The following is a 14,067-nucleotide window of genomic DNA, read 5'->3' as shown; positions in this document are numbered from 1 at the left end:
GAAACAGAACGTAGATCAAGGATGAGCAAATTTCAGGATAAGAAGAGCAGAAGAGCCCTGCTGGATTTGGACCAAAAACTTGTCTAATCCAACCTCGTCTTTCCTACAATGGCTAGCAAGATGCCTCTGCAAAGGCCGAAATCAAGAAAGAAGGGCAATAGCCACATAACACCGGTCTTGAAAGACCTACCTTGGCTCCCAGTACGCTTCCGAGCACAATTCAAAGTGTTGGTGCTGACCTTTAAAGCCCTAAATGGCTTGGCCCAGTAGACCTGAAGGAGCGTCTCCACCCCCATCGTTCAGCCCAGACACTGAGGTCCAGCTCCGAGGGCCTTCTGGCAGTTCCCTTGCTGCAATAAGTAAAGTTACCGGGAACCAGGCAGAAGGCCTTCTCGGTAGCAGCGCCTGCCCTGTGGAACCCCTTCCCATCAGATGTCAGAGAAATAAACAACTATCTGACATTTAGAAGACATCTGAAGGTAGCCGTGTTTAGGGAAGTTTTTAATGACTGATGTATTAATGTATTTTTAATCTCTTGTTGAAAGGCACCCAGAGTGGCTGGGGAAACCCAGTCAGATGGGCAGGGTATAAGATGATGATAATAATAATAATAATAATAATAATAATAATAATAATAATAATAATAATAATTAGTTATTATTATTATTATAATCTCTCATGATTGTTTCCCAGCAACTGGTAATTTAAAGGCATGCTCCCTCTGATCTTGGATGGAGTCATTAGCCTTCATAACTAGTAGACACTGATAAACTTATCATCCATGAATTGATCTAAATTATTAGTAGTAGTAGTAGTAGTATTTATTGAATTTATACACCGCCCTATACCCTACATATAACGCATTGCAGTAAATAAACCTTGAGGTTACCATAGCATAGACAACAATAGTCTATCCCTGCCAGATAGGGGCGTAGCTGGGCCACCAGCCGAAGGTGATGGAAGGCACTCTGGGCCACGAAGGTCACCTGAGCCTCAGGCGACAGCAAAGGATCCAGGAGGACCCTCAAGCTATAAACCTTCTCCTTCAGAGGAAGTGTAACCCCATCAAGAACAGTCGATCTCCCACCCACTTTTAAATCTATTTACATTCTTGGCTGTTGCCACATCTTGTAGAAGTAACTATACCCTGTGAAGTACTTTCACCTCCTTCCATTCATTGGATTGCCCCAAGTTCTACTATTACAAGGGAGAAGGAACTTCTCTATTCACTTTTGTCATGCACAATGACCCCTCCCTTGCTCGCCTCTTTTTTCTAAATTGAAAAGCTTTGAATATTGTAACTTAGCCTCTGGTCCTGAAGGGAGGATATAGCCATCATAGTGACTATCCTGGGATGAGAGACGGAGAGAAGGGATCCCAATCACCCTCACGTGCATTTTCTTAGCTGAAAATTGCAATGTATTTTTCCTTCCCCTTAATTTACAGCTGGTGCTGGGAAACACAAGGCTGACTGCCTTAAGATGAGAAAAGGATTAAACCGTCCCCTGTCGGAAAGCAAACACAAGCCACTCCAATTGAACTGCTGGCAATGAATGGCAGCCACATACTTCTGAGAGATAATCCCCCAGCAACAAGAAGAGTATTTGACAACTTGAGTTTAACCAACCCCATCAGCAGCAAAATACAGGACCATGAAAGCCCAGCTGCATCATTCTGCATACACAAGAGGACCGGATGTCTGGATGACACACACGAAACCTGGGATACACATTCCCCCAATGTGCCTCTTAGAAAGGCCTTCTGACCAGCACACCCGAGGCAGGAATGTTAGCTCTTTTTGCGGAGATCCAATTACTTGGATGCAACTGTTTTTTTTATCTCTGGACAAATTTCAAGAGGCCAGAGTGTGCTGGCTGACATTCCTAAGGTGCTTTCAGTAGACAGAATCCTTGACAGCTCTGATCAAGATGAGCCAGGCTGCTGTTTGCGCAGGAACCCCCCAAGCACATCTGTGTATTGTTTTCAATTTTGCCCATTGACCCGAGTCCAGCTGTTGCATTCTGCCAGACTGTTCTGGCTCCAGGATGGGGAGGGGGAAAACCTTTGCAAAGGTCCTCAATGGGACCCACTTAATCTGGAAAAGGTGGAGACCCAAACAAAAAATTTTCCCACAATCTCTCTGGCCTTGGGTCCTCCATGGAAGCATCCATGGAAGCATTCACTTCTGCTACAAAATATTTTGCAGCAGAACAAATTCATTCTGGATTTTCATGCCGATTTTAAAATGCAAGTCAACATAGAAACAAGATGGAAAGGTCTTATGCACATGGGCACATTCGAAAGCGACACAAATTCAAAACAGGTTGGGCCAGTCGTCCTTTCTGAAACCCTTTCCTTTCCCCCTGTTTTCCACATTCCTCTCCTTGGCTCCTTTCCCCCTTGTAGGTTCCCAAACACATTTCAAGATAACACACACATGGAACCCCGAGAGGGGGAATTTTGGGGGTACACAATTTGGTGTTGAGAAGTGGCAAGTGATCGAAGAGTTAAAACATCCCTCCCCACTGCTGCTTCTCTGCTCTACATCTCGCCTTCGCTAAATGAGGAGATGACATTCATGAGGCCTCAGCCAACATGATCAATGGCCAAGGAGTTGTATAGGTCAGCAGCATTTTCAGAGAAGCGCAGAGGCTCTCAAGGAACAATCCTTCCGCATTTCAGGCGTGCAAAGCTACTTACCCAAAACGATGAGCTCAATATAGAAATAAACGACTTTGATCTCATCTTCTTCGCCATACATTGCCTGGCACAGGAAGCGCCCTTCCGCTGCCGTTTTCAGGTTCTCGATCTCCAGGGTGCTGTTATCCAACGTCACATTCCCCAGAACACCAGAGCCCCTCTCCACTTTGGACTCTACGCCATTGCTGATTGCCACAGCTCTGGGGATGTCCGAGCCCAGCTTGGTGAAACTCCAGAAGACAACCATGGGCGAAGCCGCATCGCCGCATGGCAGAAGCACCGAGCGATCGCGCACCCCTTTGACCACATGTTCCTCATACTTGGTTTCTTTTAAAGGGAGCAGCTGACCTAGAGGAAACAAGCAGCTTAAGTTTTCCAGGAATCCGTTTGCAACTAATATCAGCAGGTTTCGCAATGGACACAACTCAAGGGGCGCCAGTATTTATTCCACTAGCATATGGATTTATGCTAGTGCAATAGAATGTTTTCCCTCCTGCAACTCTGTAACCTCCCCCAATCTGCCCCGGGAGGTTCAGAGAACCCCATAATAGATTTAGGGGACACACAGGGGGAGAAGGTGGGGTAAGTTATGTCACTTAAGCATAAATCCTTGTGCTGGTGGAAGGAGCTGCTTAGTGCTACATTGGACAACACCTATATTTTCTATGTCTTGTTCATTCATTTAGTTGAGGATCTTAGGAAATTGCATTGTACCACAATGGATTATTTTACCATATAGAATCATATAGCCCAGAGGTCTTTCCCAATAAGGAGGAAGAGGTCAGTTCACATCTAAATGTGAATGTACCTAATTCAAACTTCCCAAAACAATGACCTCTCTTTTTAAATCTGCACTTTTCTGAATTTTGCAATGCAGTTCCATAGCCAAATAATGCATACAAAAACTTGCAAATTAGGCAAAAGTGTGCATTAAGATGTATACATTAGTGAGGATAACATACAAGAGTGTGTTTTATTCGGATGTACTGCTTTCCCCCCAAAAATGTATACTTTGGGCAAAATGATATAGAGTGGTACCTCAGGTTAAGAACTTAATTCGTTCTGGATATCCGTTCTTAACCTTAAACTGTTCTTAACCTGAGGTACCTTTAGCTAACTGGTCCTCTCGCTGCCACCGTGCCACCACCACACGATTTCTGTTCTCATCCTGAAGCAAAGTTCTTAACCCGAGGTACTATTTCTGGGTTAGGAGAGTCTGTAACCTGAAGCATCTGTAACCCGAGGTACCGCTGTACAAAAACATAAATATTAGGAGGAATGTGAATTAAAATGCTAACTACTTTTTTGTGAGGAGTTCTTTTTTTATTTTAGCATCCAAACTGGTGAAGAAATGAGGAGAACTGAATTTAAGATTGGGGAAAAAATGGAAAGAAACCAAAATTAAGAAGAAGAAGAGTTTGGATTTGATATCCCGCTTTATCACTACCCTAAGGAGTCAGTCTCAAAGTGGCTAACATTCTCCTTTCCCTTCCTCCCCCATAACAAACACTCTGTGAGGTGAGTGGGGCTGAGAGACTTCAGAGAAGTGTGACTAGCCCAAGGTCACCCAGCAGCTGCATGTGGAGGAGTGGAGACGCAAACCCAGTTCCCCAGCTTATGAGACTACCGCTCTTAACCACTACACCACACTGGCTCCCAGATTTGTCCATCCTAAATTCTAGTTACTTTAGCCCAGCGGTTCTCAACCTGTGGGTCCCCGGATGTTGTTGGACTACAACTCCCATCATCCCTGACCAATGGTCATGCTGGCTAGGAATGATGGGAGTTGTAGTCCAACAACATCTGGGGACCCACAGGTTGAGAAACACTGCTTTAGCCCTGTAACAGAAGATAATGTGGCCTGCAATCTTCTGCACACAAAGCACTGAGCTCCCAGTTTATATCCCGCTCCTTCTCAAAAACCGTGGGCAGCTTGTACAAATGCACCCTGCAATATTTCATAATTGGAACATGCCAGTGACACTTCTATTTTCATACTAACAATGATTCCCTGAATACTCTCCATCCACCTATTAAACATTGGGCTGCCAGACATCCATCTGCTCTGCAATTTCCCAGTCCGCTGCATTGATTGGATATCAATATAGATACATAACTGCACTACAATCTGCTGTCACCAGTTCAAAATTAGCCTCATAACATATCAAATAGCAAGCTATGCTTCTTATGATGTTCCAGAACATCAGCCATGTATCTCAGGCAAAGACCTTCATTGGACCCTGTTAACTTGAAATAGGAGGCGTAGTTTTGTTGCCAAGGCCAGCATCAGAGCCCGGCATCCAAGAAGGACCCACTGCTAATGTTTGCTTTGAGGAGCTCTTAATAATTTTATTTAATGACCTGGCACTCCCAGCAGTACCAGCTGGCTGGATTTAGTCAATCTTTCATAAAGTTCTTACAAATAACTGGAACCTCTGTGTCCAAAAGCTATATATGGTGTCAAAGTGATCTGAATGTGTAGCCTGCCAGGACTGAGGTGACCACATTCTGAAACAGCTGAACTCTCCAAATCATATTTAAAGAGAGTCTCAGGCACAGCACTTTAAAGTAGTCCAGCCTAGGTGTCATATAATATACAACTGGATAGCTATCTATACTTGGTCATGGACCACGGCACTGACAACTATTGCTTAGGAATGAATGAATCTGTCATTTCGGTTCTCTCAGTTTCTCATTTTCCTGTTTTAATTCAGTTCTCCACATTTTTGCTGCAATTTACACTTCATTTCTTCTTTTTCTTTAACCATCATGAAAATTTGCTAGCCTTTTAGCGTGAGTTCCTCCTAATAAATGTGTTTTTGTAGGCAATTTTGACAAATATACACATTTTTTTGCAGTGCAATTTCCTTAATCTCATGTAGTTTTGTATGCCATTTTCACTAATCATAGGCACGTTTTTTCTACACATTACCTGGCTGGAGAACTGCATGGCATACTTTGGAGAAGTGTGTATTTCCAAGGATGGCTGAGGTTTGGCTTGCATGTTGATTCAGAAAGTATGAATTGGGTAAGCTCACCTTTAAATATGAAGTGAATAAATTTCTCCCCCGCTCCACCAATCTCCCCATCCAGAATGTAGATCAAGGTTCCTCAAACTTTGGTCTCCAGTTGCTTTTGGACTACAGTTTCCATAATCCCTGACCACTGGTCCTGCTACCTAGGGATGATGGGAGTTGTAGTCCAAAACAGTGGGAGATTCAAGTTTGGGAAACCCTGGTATTGACATATACAGTTTTTCTACTGTAGCTGGCCTGGCAAAATTTCTATACAGCTTAGGCCCAGGCTATCTGAAGGAGCATATTCTCCAATATGAACCCTCCATATTTTGAAATCTTAGGTGGAGGCCCTTTTCTTGGTACCGTCACCCTCAAGGCATACTTGACGGGGACATGGGAGAGGGCCTTCTCAGTGCCTGCTCCCAGACTTTGGGACTCCCTCCCTAGAGAAGCGAGACTGGCTCCCTCCTTGTTGCCCATCCACTGGCAGGTGAATGTTTTATTCTGAGAGGCCTTGGGGATCTGGTTTTTTTGTTTTTGTTTTTTTTAACGAAAAGGGCTTTTAATAGTGCTGCACTGTGTTGCTATCTGCATTTTCATTGATTTTTAAATATTGGTTTAATTCTATTTGAGCTTACATACTTTTTAACTATTATATTTCATTCTAAAAATATATATCCTTGTTTTAATTTGTGTAGGTTGCCTTGAGTCCCAGCCTGGGGCAAAGCTAGGATATGAAGAAGAAGGAGGAGGAGGAGGAGGAGGAGGAGGAGGAGGAGGAGGAGGAGGAGGAGGAGGAGGAGGAGAAGGAGAAGAAGAAGTTGTTACTCGGTGCTTCTTTTTTTTAAGAAAAAAAGATGTTGGTACTCACCATGAAGTTGTTACAGTAAGTACCCACACTTTTAACATTTGGGGGTGGGAGGTGGAAGTACTGCGTACTCTTTAGTACGTCCAGATAAAAAGCACAGATGTTACTCACCATAAGCCACTGTTGGGAGGATGTAGATTATTTTCAGCAGGCTCCTAATTTGTAGGTTCCTTGTCAATCCATAATCCATTGCTCCATGTCACTGCGTGAGGAAGGAACCAGAAGCCAGAGACCCTCCTAGCTCCTTCCGAACCGGCACATCTCTCTAGCCTTCAAGCAAGTGCTCACCACTCTGTCCCCAATTTTTTCGACTTCCTGCTTACTCTGCAGACCTTGTTAACCTCCGTGACATAGAAAGCCGGTCTCTCTGGGTCCTCTTTCAGCCTCTCGTCCATCAAAATGCAGCCCTCATCAGTCTCAGGTTACTCCGAATCTCCCCTGATTAATCTTCAATTATTCATTTCTTCTCCTTAATCTCGTTTCCTTGATCTATTATGCAGGAGCTTCTTCATATATGATGAGTCAACTTCCTTTGGTTTTAGCATCTTGGCCTCTAGCATGAGATAAAGATCGAGAATATTTGGTTCTCCCTAGGAAAATCTAAGCCATGAGCTTCAAATCTAAAACCATAACCAGGAGTCAAATCTTTTTGGTGTTTCCCAAAAGCAGACAAAGCAGGTCTTTCTTTTATTGATTAATGCATACATATCTTTCCTCCAAGGCACTCCAAGTAGTGTAGTCTACTTTATCCTGTTTTATCCTCTCAGCAACTCTGTGAGGTAGGTTATGCTGACAGATAGCAACTGGCCCAAGATCACCCAGTGAGCTTCAGGTCCTAGTCTGACACTCTAACCCAAGGGTAGCCAACCTGGTGCCCTCCAGATGTTGCTGGACTACAACTCCCATCATCCCTGACTATTGACCATGCTAGCTGGGGGTGATGGGAGCTGAAGTCCAGCCTCTGCTTTAACTACTATGCCACACCAATTCTCTTTTTGTCTGAGGTAACCCTGAAGTCACACTTAAGGATATTGAATTCAGTAAGGCTTACTGCAGCGAAAGCGTTCATAAATTGGAGCTCCGATGATGTGCTTGACTCTCTCGCCTATTGAAAGCAGTAGGGCTTGAAGGTTTTCCACACTTACCTGCTTATGTCTTAAGTTTACAACCATAAGAAAACAGACATGGTCAGTCTGTTGGACCGTGCAGTTCAGTATTGTCTATATTGTCAGGGGGAAAACCATGCTTTCGAGGGTTGTAAAGACTGCGGAGAGAATAATTGGGTGCACTCTTCCCACCTTGGATCAAATCTATGCTTCCAGGTGCCATAAGAAAGCTGCAGAGATAGCACAGGACAGTGTGCACCCCGGAAATGATCTCTTTCAGCTTCTGCCTTCTGGAAGAAGGTACAGAGTTATAAAGACTAGGACTAGCCGCCCGAGAAACAGTTTCTATCCAAATGCGATTTTGGTTTTAAATGCAGTGTAAGGAGTATATTGTATTTAAAAATGGGGTATCAGAGTTTTTAGGGGGGCAAACCAGGTTGAGATAGCTGGGATAGCAGGCTTGTTGGTTTTTGAATGTCTTATGTAGATTTTTTTTTCAACTTCGCTGTTCTGTATGGGACAATGACAATACAGTGGTGCCCCGCAAGACGAATGCCTCGCAAGACGAAAAACTGTCTAGATGAAAGGGTTTTTTGGTTTTGCGTTGCTTCGCTAGACGAATTTCCCTATGGGCTTGCTTCGCAAGACGAAAACGTCTTGCGCTTTTTTTAAAAAGCCGCTTGAAGAGGCACAGTTGCGATGGACCGTGCTTCGCAAGACGAAAAACATCGCAAGACGAAAAGACTCGTGGAACGAATTCTTTTCGTCTTGCGAGGCACCACTGTAAAGATTATTGTATCGTATTGTATTAACCAACAATGTCTCTCCAGGGTTTCAGAAAGGGGCACATTTCCAGCCCTGCCTGTTGATACCAGCAAGTGAACTTGGGACTTTATGCATGCAAAGAAGACGTTCTTCTACTGAACTGCAGCCCTTCCTGCGAACTATAATGCAAAGTGGATATTGGAGCTGTGTCTGGGTGGCCAATGCCCTGTTAACTCTCCCTATATCTTATAAAGCAGAAACAAAACCTTTATCCAGAACAAAACCCTCAGGAGATAAAGAGCAAATTTGCTGTGAAACAAATAGAGCTAAGAAATTGCAACACAACACCTTCCTTCAAAACAGAGCAAGGCCCAACTACTCTGTGTGAACACACCAACATCATCATAAAAATACCCTGACTTCTGGATGCTGCAAAGGAGGAAGATGTTCTTCCTTGTGCCTCCATGATGTTGGATGGCACCTGCCTCTCAATGCACAACCTTCACGTAGTATTAGAAATCACCCCAGAATTGGCCCTACTAAACATCTTCCAAGACAATAATGCCCATTTACACCACAAAGAGCTCATATAACCCACCTACTTTCAGCAGCCAGAAACACCATAACCAGACACATAGAATCATAGAATCATAGAGTTAGAAGAGACCACAAGGGCCATCGAGTCCAACCCCCTGCCAAGCAGGAAACACCATCAGAGCACTCCTGACATATGGTTGTCAAGCCTCTGCTTAAAGACCTCCAAAGAAGGAGACTCCACAACACTCCTTGGCAGCAAATTCCACTGTCGAACAGCTCTTACTGTCAGGAAGTTCTTCATATAACCCACCTACTTTCAGCAGCCAGAAACACCATAACCAGACACTGGAGAGACCTGTCAGGAGTAAGCATGGACCAATGGTATCAAATAGTATGGGAAACAGCCCTACTAGAAAAATTAACCAATAAACTGAAACTGACACAGGAACAAATAGAAGAAAACACCTTCACCCCGTTATGGATCCCCTTTATCACATACACAGCTCAACAAGACAATGACAAAAATCCACCAACAGCATACGAATCAGTATGGCTAACCTGATCCAAAACACCCACCCACCTCACTCACACACAAAAACAAAGATCACCACAGCCAATCACAAGCAAACAACCACACCCTAGGCCAACCCCAACCTTTCTCACCACCAAAGGAACACAAGTGAATAGCACAGAACCTGCACAAGTGACGCTGACACCAAACCCCAAATATATTAAGTATAATAGAAACATTGCCACCTGACCCCACCCCCACTCACCTTCCCCCCTCCACGTCTTTCCCCCTCTTCTTCCTAATGTCTCAACAAATGAAACTGATCTGTAAAAAATGTTACTTGGGGGGAAAGAGAGAGAAAGAGAGATTGCACATACATTTGTAAACCAAGAAAATCTTTTTTAAAAAATAGATTTTTTAAAAAAAACATTCTCACGTATTCATTGTTACAAAGGTGGTTCTATAATGAATCAGAGGGTGCCATCACAATGCTATAAGTTAATCTGGGAACTTCAGGCCTAGGGATCTAATGTGGCTCTCCAGCCCTCTCTATCTATCTCTGGAAGCTGTCCCTAGGTCATGCCCCACATCACTCTTGCTCCACACCTTCTTTTGGGTGCTTTTGCCAAGCAGAAATAACATACCCTGCAACATTTCTCTGATGAAAATAGGCACGTCCCATTCCATAATGATAATTTTACTATTTATACCCCACACATCTTACTGGGTTGCCCCAGCCATTCTAGGCAGCTTCCAACATATGTAAAAACATAATAAAACATTAAACATTAAAAAACACACTTCCCTATACAGTATTGCCTTCAGGCGGCTCGGGGGTCAGATAACTCCATACCCTCCAACATTTCTCTGACATCCTAAGAAAAAGCAGAACATTCCGGGATCAAATAAGAAACCAGGACAGCTTCTCTAAATGAGGGACATCCCTGGAAAATAGGGGAACTTGCAGGGTCTGAAGCGTGTCCTGAAGTGTAGCAACAGCTATTGCTTGCATGGATTAATAAGGCTGATCGCCAAAGAACTGATGTTTTTGAATTATGGTGCTGGAGGAGACTCTTGAGAGCAGTGGTGGAGCTTCATGCTCCGGCACCGGGGGTGGAGAGCAGGAGGGGGAGGGGCTGGCGTGCGTCCTGGGATGGGGTGCGCCGCCTGTGGGGGCAGGGTGCCCAGCACGGGCAGCGGGGCAGCCACGATGGCACCCTGGGGGTCGCGCTGCTAGGGGCAGTGCACTCCCCCCGCACTCCTCTTCCTCTGCCAGTGCTTGAGAGTCCCATGGACTGCAAGAAGATCAGACCTCTCCATTCTGAAGGAAATCAGCCCTGAGTGCTCACTGGAAGGACAGATCCTGAAGCTGAGGCTCCAATACTTTGGCCACCTCATGAGAAGAGAAGACTCCCTGGAAAAGACCCTGATGTTGGGAAAGATTGAGGGCACAAGGAGAAGGGGACGACAGAGGACGAGATGGTTGGATAGTGTTCTCGAAGCTACCGACATGAGTTTGACCAAATTGAGGGAGGCAGTGGAAGACAGGAGCGCCTGGCAGGCTCTGGTCCATGGGGTCACAAAGAGTCGGACACGACCAAACGACTAAACAACAACAAATATATGGTGACCAAATCTGTATTTTGCATGGCTAGAATGTAGAGTCGTATCTGTTGCTACACTCATTTTTGCCTCACCACTGGCACGTGGCCCCCAGAAGGTTACCCATGCAGGAATGTGGCCCTCAGGTGAAAAAAAAGGCATCCCACTCCTGTTTTATTATGAATAGCAGAGGTCCCTTGGAGAGATTTATTACCATTCAACTACTGAAATAAGATTCCGTGCTCTTAATGGAGTGTTGAAAGACACCTTGGGCATCTCACTCACGTGGGACCCAGGTTAGGTATCAGTGTGTTACTTATTCATTGCAGGGATGGTCAGTGGTTTTAATTTTCATCCAGGCTTTTACAGGGCAGGGGAGGGAAGGTGAAACTTCCCCCACTGAGCACTGCTCAAGATCAAAGCATAAGTCAAGCACAAACACCATCTGGGTCGGCCGAGGTCTTTGTTCACAAGAGAGAAGCAAGCAGCCTTTGGACCCTGGAAGGTTACATAGCAGCATTTGCCTTGAGATGTTGGCCGTTGCACAAGTGACCCAGTGTTAGATTAGTACCACATATTAGAAACACTACCCATTTCTTATGTTTGTTTTTTTTATAATCATATTTATTAAAATTTCCAATAATAACAGAATAGAAAAAATAGAAAAGATAAAAAGAAGAAAGAAGAAGAAAGACCAATTTTAAACCCTTATTTTCATAACCTTCTTTCTGGGACTCCCTCCTTCCCCTCCCGACTGTATTCCCCTTTCCCTAAGTTGGTTCCACAAGTTCTCATTCCCAATTTAAACCTAATATGTTGTGCCTATTAGCCAATTTAAATTACAATCTTAACATCGCTCCTCATCTTTAACAAAATAGAAAAAAGATTTTTCCCCCAGGATCTACCCCGTTTCCTTCCACGAGTTCCCCCTTTTTCCCCAAAACATGTTAAATCAAAATACCAAAGTTATATAGAAAGATAAAAGATAAAAGATAGAAAAAGATTCAAAAAGTTGGTTACATAGCCTTTGGATTCTAGAATTCCCCCTCCCTTCCCCGGTTTGGATTCCCCATGTCCATCAGTCTGTATGTTGTCGGCCTGGAGGTCTCAAGTCCACAGCCAAATTTTCCTCAATCCATCTTGCCGGTTTTCTTTAAATTTGCTTGTTTTGATGCTGTTTAACTTCAAAAATCCAGTCCAATAGAGGCCTTTAATTTCCTTTGGTCGTAGTTGCTCCTCCCATTGTTCTTTCCGTGGCGTAGTTGGTCCTTTGCTCTTTTATTTCTTACTTTCTCAGGTTTCTGTCTTGTTCAGCTGCGAAACCATTCTTATTCCGAAATCTAGTATCTCTACAGAGGTTTGTTATTCAGGAACAAAAACTTACATCCAGTTCCTACCTTGCTTCAATAGAAAAATTCTATTGTGTTGTCACCTCTGTAGACAAAACAATATTTCAGTTTAGCTGCTTTCCCAGGAGATAAGACCTGTACACATCCCGGAGTAGTTTTCCACATACGCCACTTGTAATGTCCCAAAGCCCCTCTAGGGGGGTTGCAGTAACTTTGTATCCTCTAATCCAAAAGTCAAGTTGTTGTTTCTTTTTTCCCCCGACATTTTGTATCCATTTTTATGTCCAATTGTAACAAAATTTACCAGCAAAATACTTATAACAAAGTCCTCTTTATATTCTCAAGATTTGACAGCTTACTTTGACAGCTGTCAAATTCTCCATCTCTCTCCGCCAGGTTCTCCGAATCGCCCCGGTTCCCAGGGGGGGGGTTGCCTTTTCCCTCTCACCCTCGACTTTTCTCCTCCAGCACAATTCTTGTAATATCCCATCGTGGAATTGATATTTTTTGTCAGCAATAAGCTTCTGAATTGATCTTGGTTTCTCAGTCCTTGTTTTAGCATGTTTACAATCAGGGAGGGGACTGACTTCCTTTTTAGATCCCCCCGCTCGTGCCGAATCCGAAAAAAAATTCCTTTTTTTCTCCTTTTATACCCGGTTACCCAATTACTCACGGGTTGTTGTTAAATGGCCGAATTTCCAATGGAAGAAGCCAGCGCTCTCCGACGAATGGCATGCGGCTGCGCTCGGCAGGGGAAGCGATAGACTCACAGCACCACGCCGCTCCCCGGCACCCGATCCGTAGCCTTTAAAAAGGCTCCTTCACGAGTCGGGAGGGCGCTAACGGTACCAGCCGAGTCCCCATGTCCATGGTCTCCGTGCCCGTGGTTTTTGAGGGTCCCCGCGTCGCCGGCGCGGTAGGACCCGGCCCCTGCCGAGCAGACTCCCTCCGGAGCTCGGAGGGAGTCCGCCATTCGGCGATAGCGCCAACCCGGAAGTCCAACACTACCCATTTCTTATGGAGACAACAGGCCAAGACCTGTAGAGGTGGGTGTTGAAAGAGCAGTGGAGCAGATGGCACCCACGTCACTCTGGCCATGGGATCTGGTCCAGAGATATTTGCATATACAATTCCAACCATTTGGCAGGCAGCCAATGGGGATGGCAGGACCTGTCACTTTCGGTTCTTTTGGCTTCTCATTTTCTTAAATTCAGTTCTCCACATTTCTGCAGCAATTTGATTTTAAAAAAATAAATCATGAAAATTCATCAGCACATTTGTGCCAGATTTATGTTAATAAACACATTTTTTGTATGAAGTTTTGACTTACATATGTATGCATGCAATTTCTCCTAATATAATGGAAATTTGTATGTTATGTTCACTAATATATTCATTTCTATGGACACCTTTCCCTAATACATGCATTTTCATAAACATTGTTTGTTTGGTGAACTGCACTGCAAAATTCAGATAAGTGTGAATTTCAGAGGATGGTTGAGTTTCGGTTCACATGCTGCCTTGGAAAGTGTGAATTTGATAGATTCGCCTTTCAATTCAAACTGCGATGACTTTCTCCCCCATTCCTGTCTTCAGGTAAGAGATGAGAAGG

General features: G+C 44.2%; 1 protein-coding gene across 3 annotated transcripts in view; it reads right to left on the bottom strand.

Annotated features, from left to right (window-relative positions):
- The window catches only part of VSIG10L2 (V-set and immunoglobulin domain containing 10 like 2), a 174,004-nt gene that overhangs the window by 26,000 nt on the left and 133,937 nt on the right, over positions 1-14,067 (bottom strand). For 2 of the 3 annotated variants that reach the window (XM_081171631.1, XM_081171630.1), the window contains exons 2-4: positions 9,304-9,348; positions 6,697-7,138; positions 2,701-3,048 (exon numbers count right to left, since the gene is read on the bottom strand). In XM_081171631.1, coding sequence (XP_081027757.1) covers positions 2,701-3,048; positions 6,697-6,775 — 427 coding nt within the window. In that variant the 5' untranslated portion in view covers positions 6,776-7,138; positions 9,304-9,348. Of the gene's footprint in view, positions 1-2,700; positions 3,049-6,696; positions 7,139-9,303; positions 9,349-14,067 lie in introns of those variants that run through there. The other variant, XM_081171632.1, reaches the window with a different exon arrangement.

Source organism: Podarcis bocagei (assembly GCF_964188305.1).
Source record: "Podarcis bocagei genome assembly, chromosome: 15".
NCBI lineage: Eukaryota > Metazoa > Chordata > Lepidosauria > Squamata > Lacertidae > Podarcis > Podarcis bocagei.
This window is presented reverse-complemented; position numbering and strand designations above follow the sequence as displayed.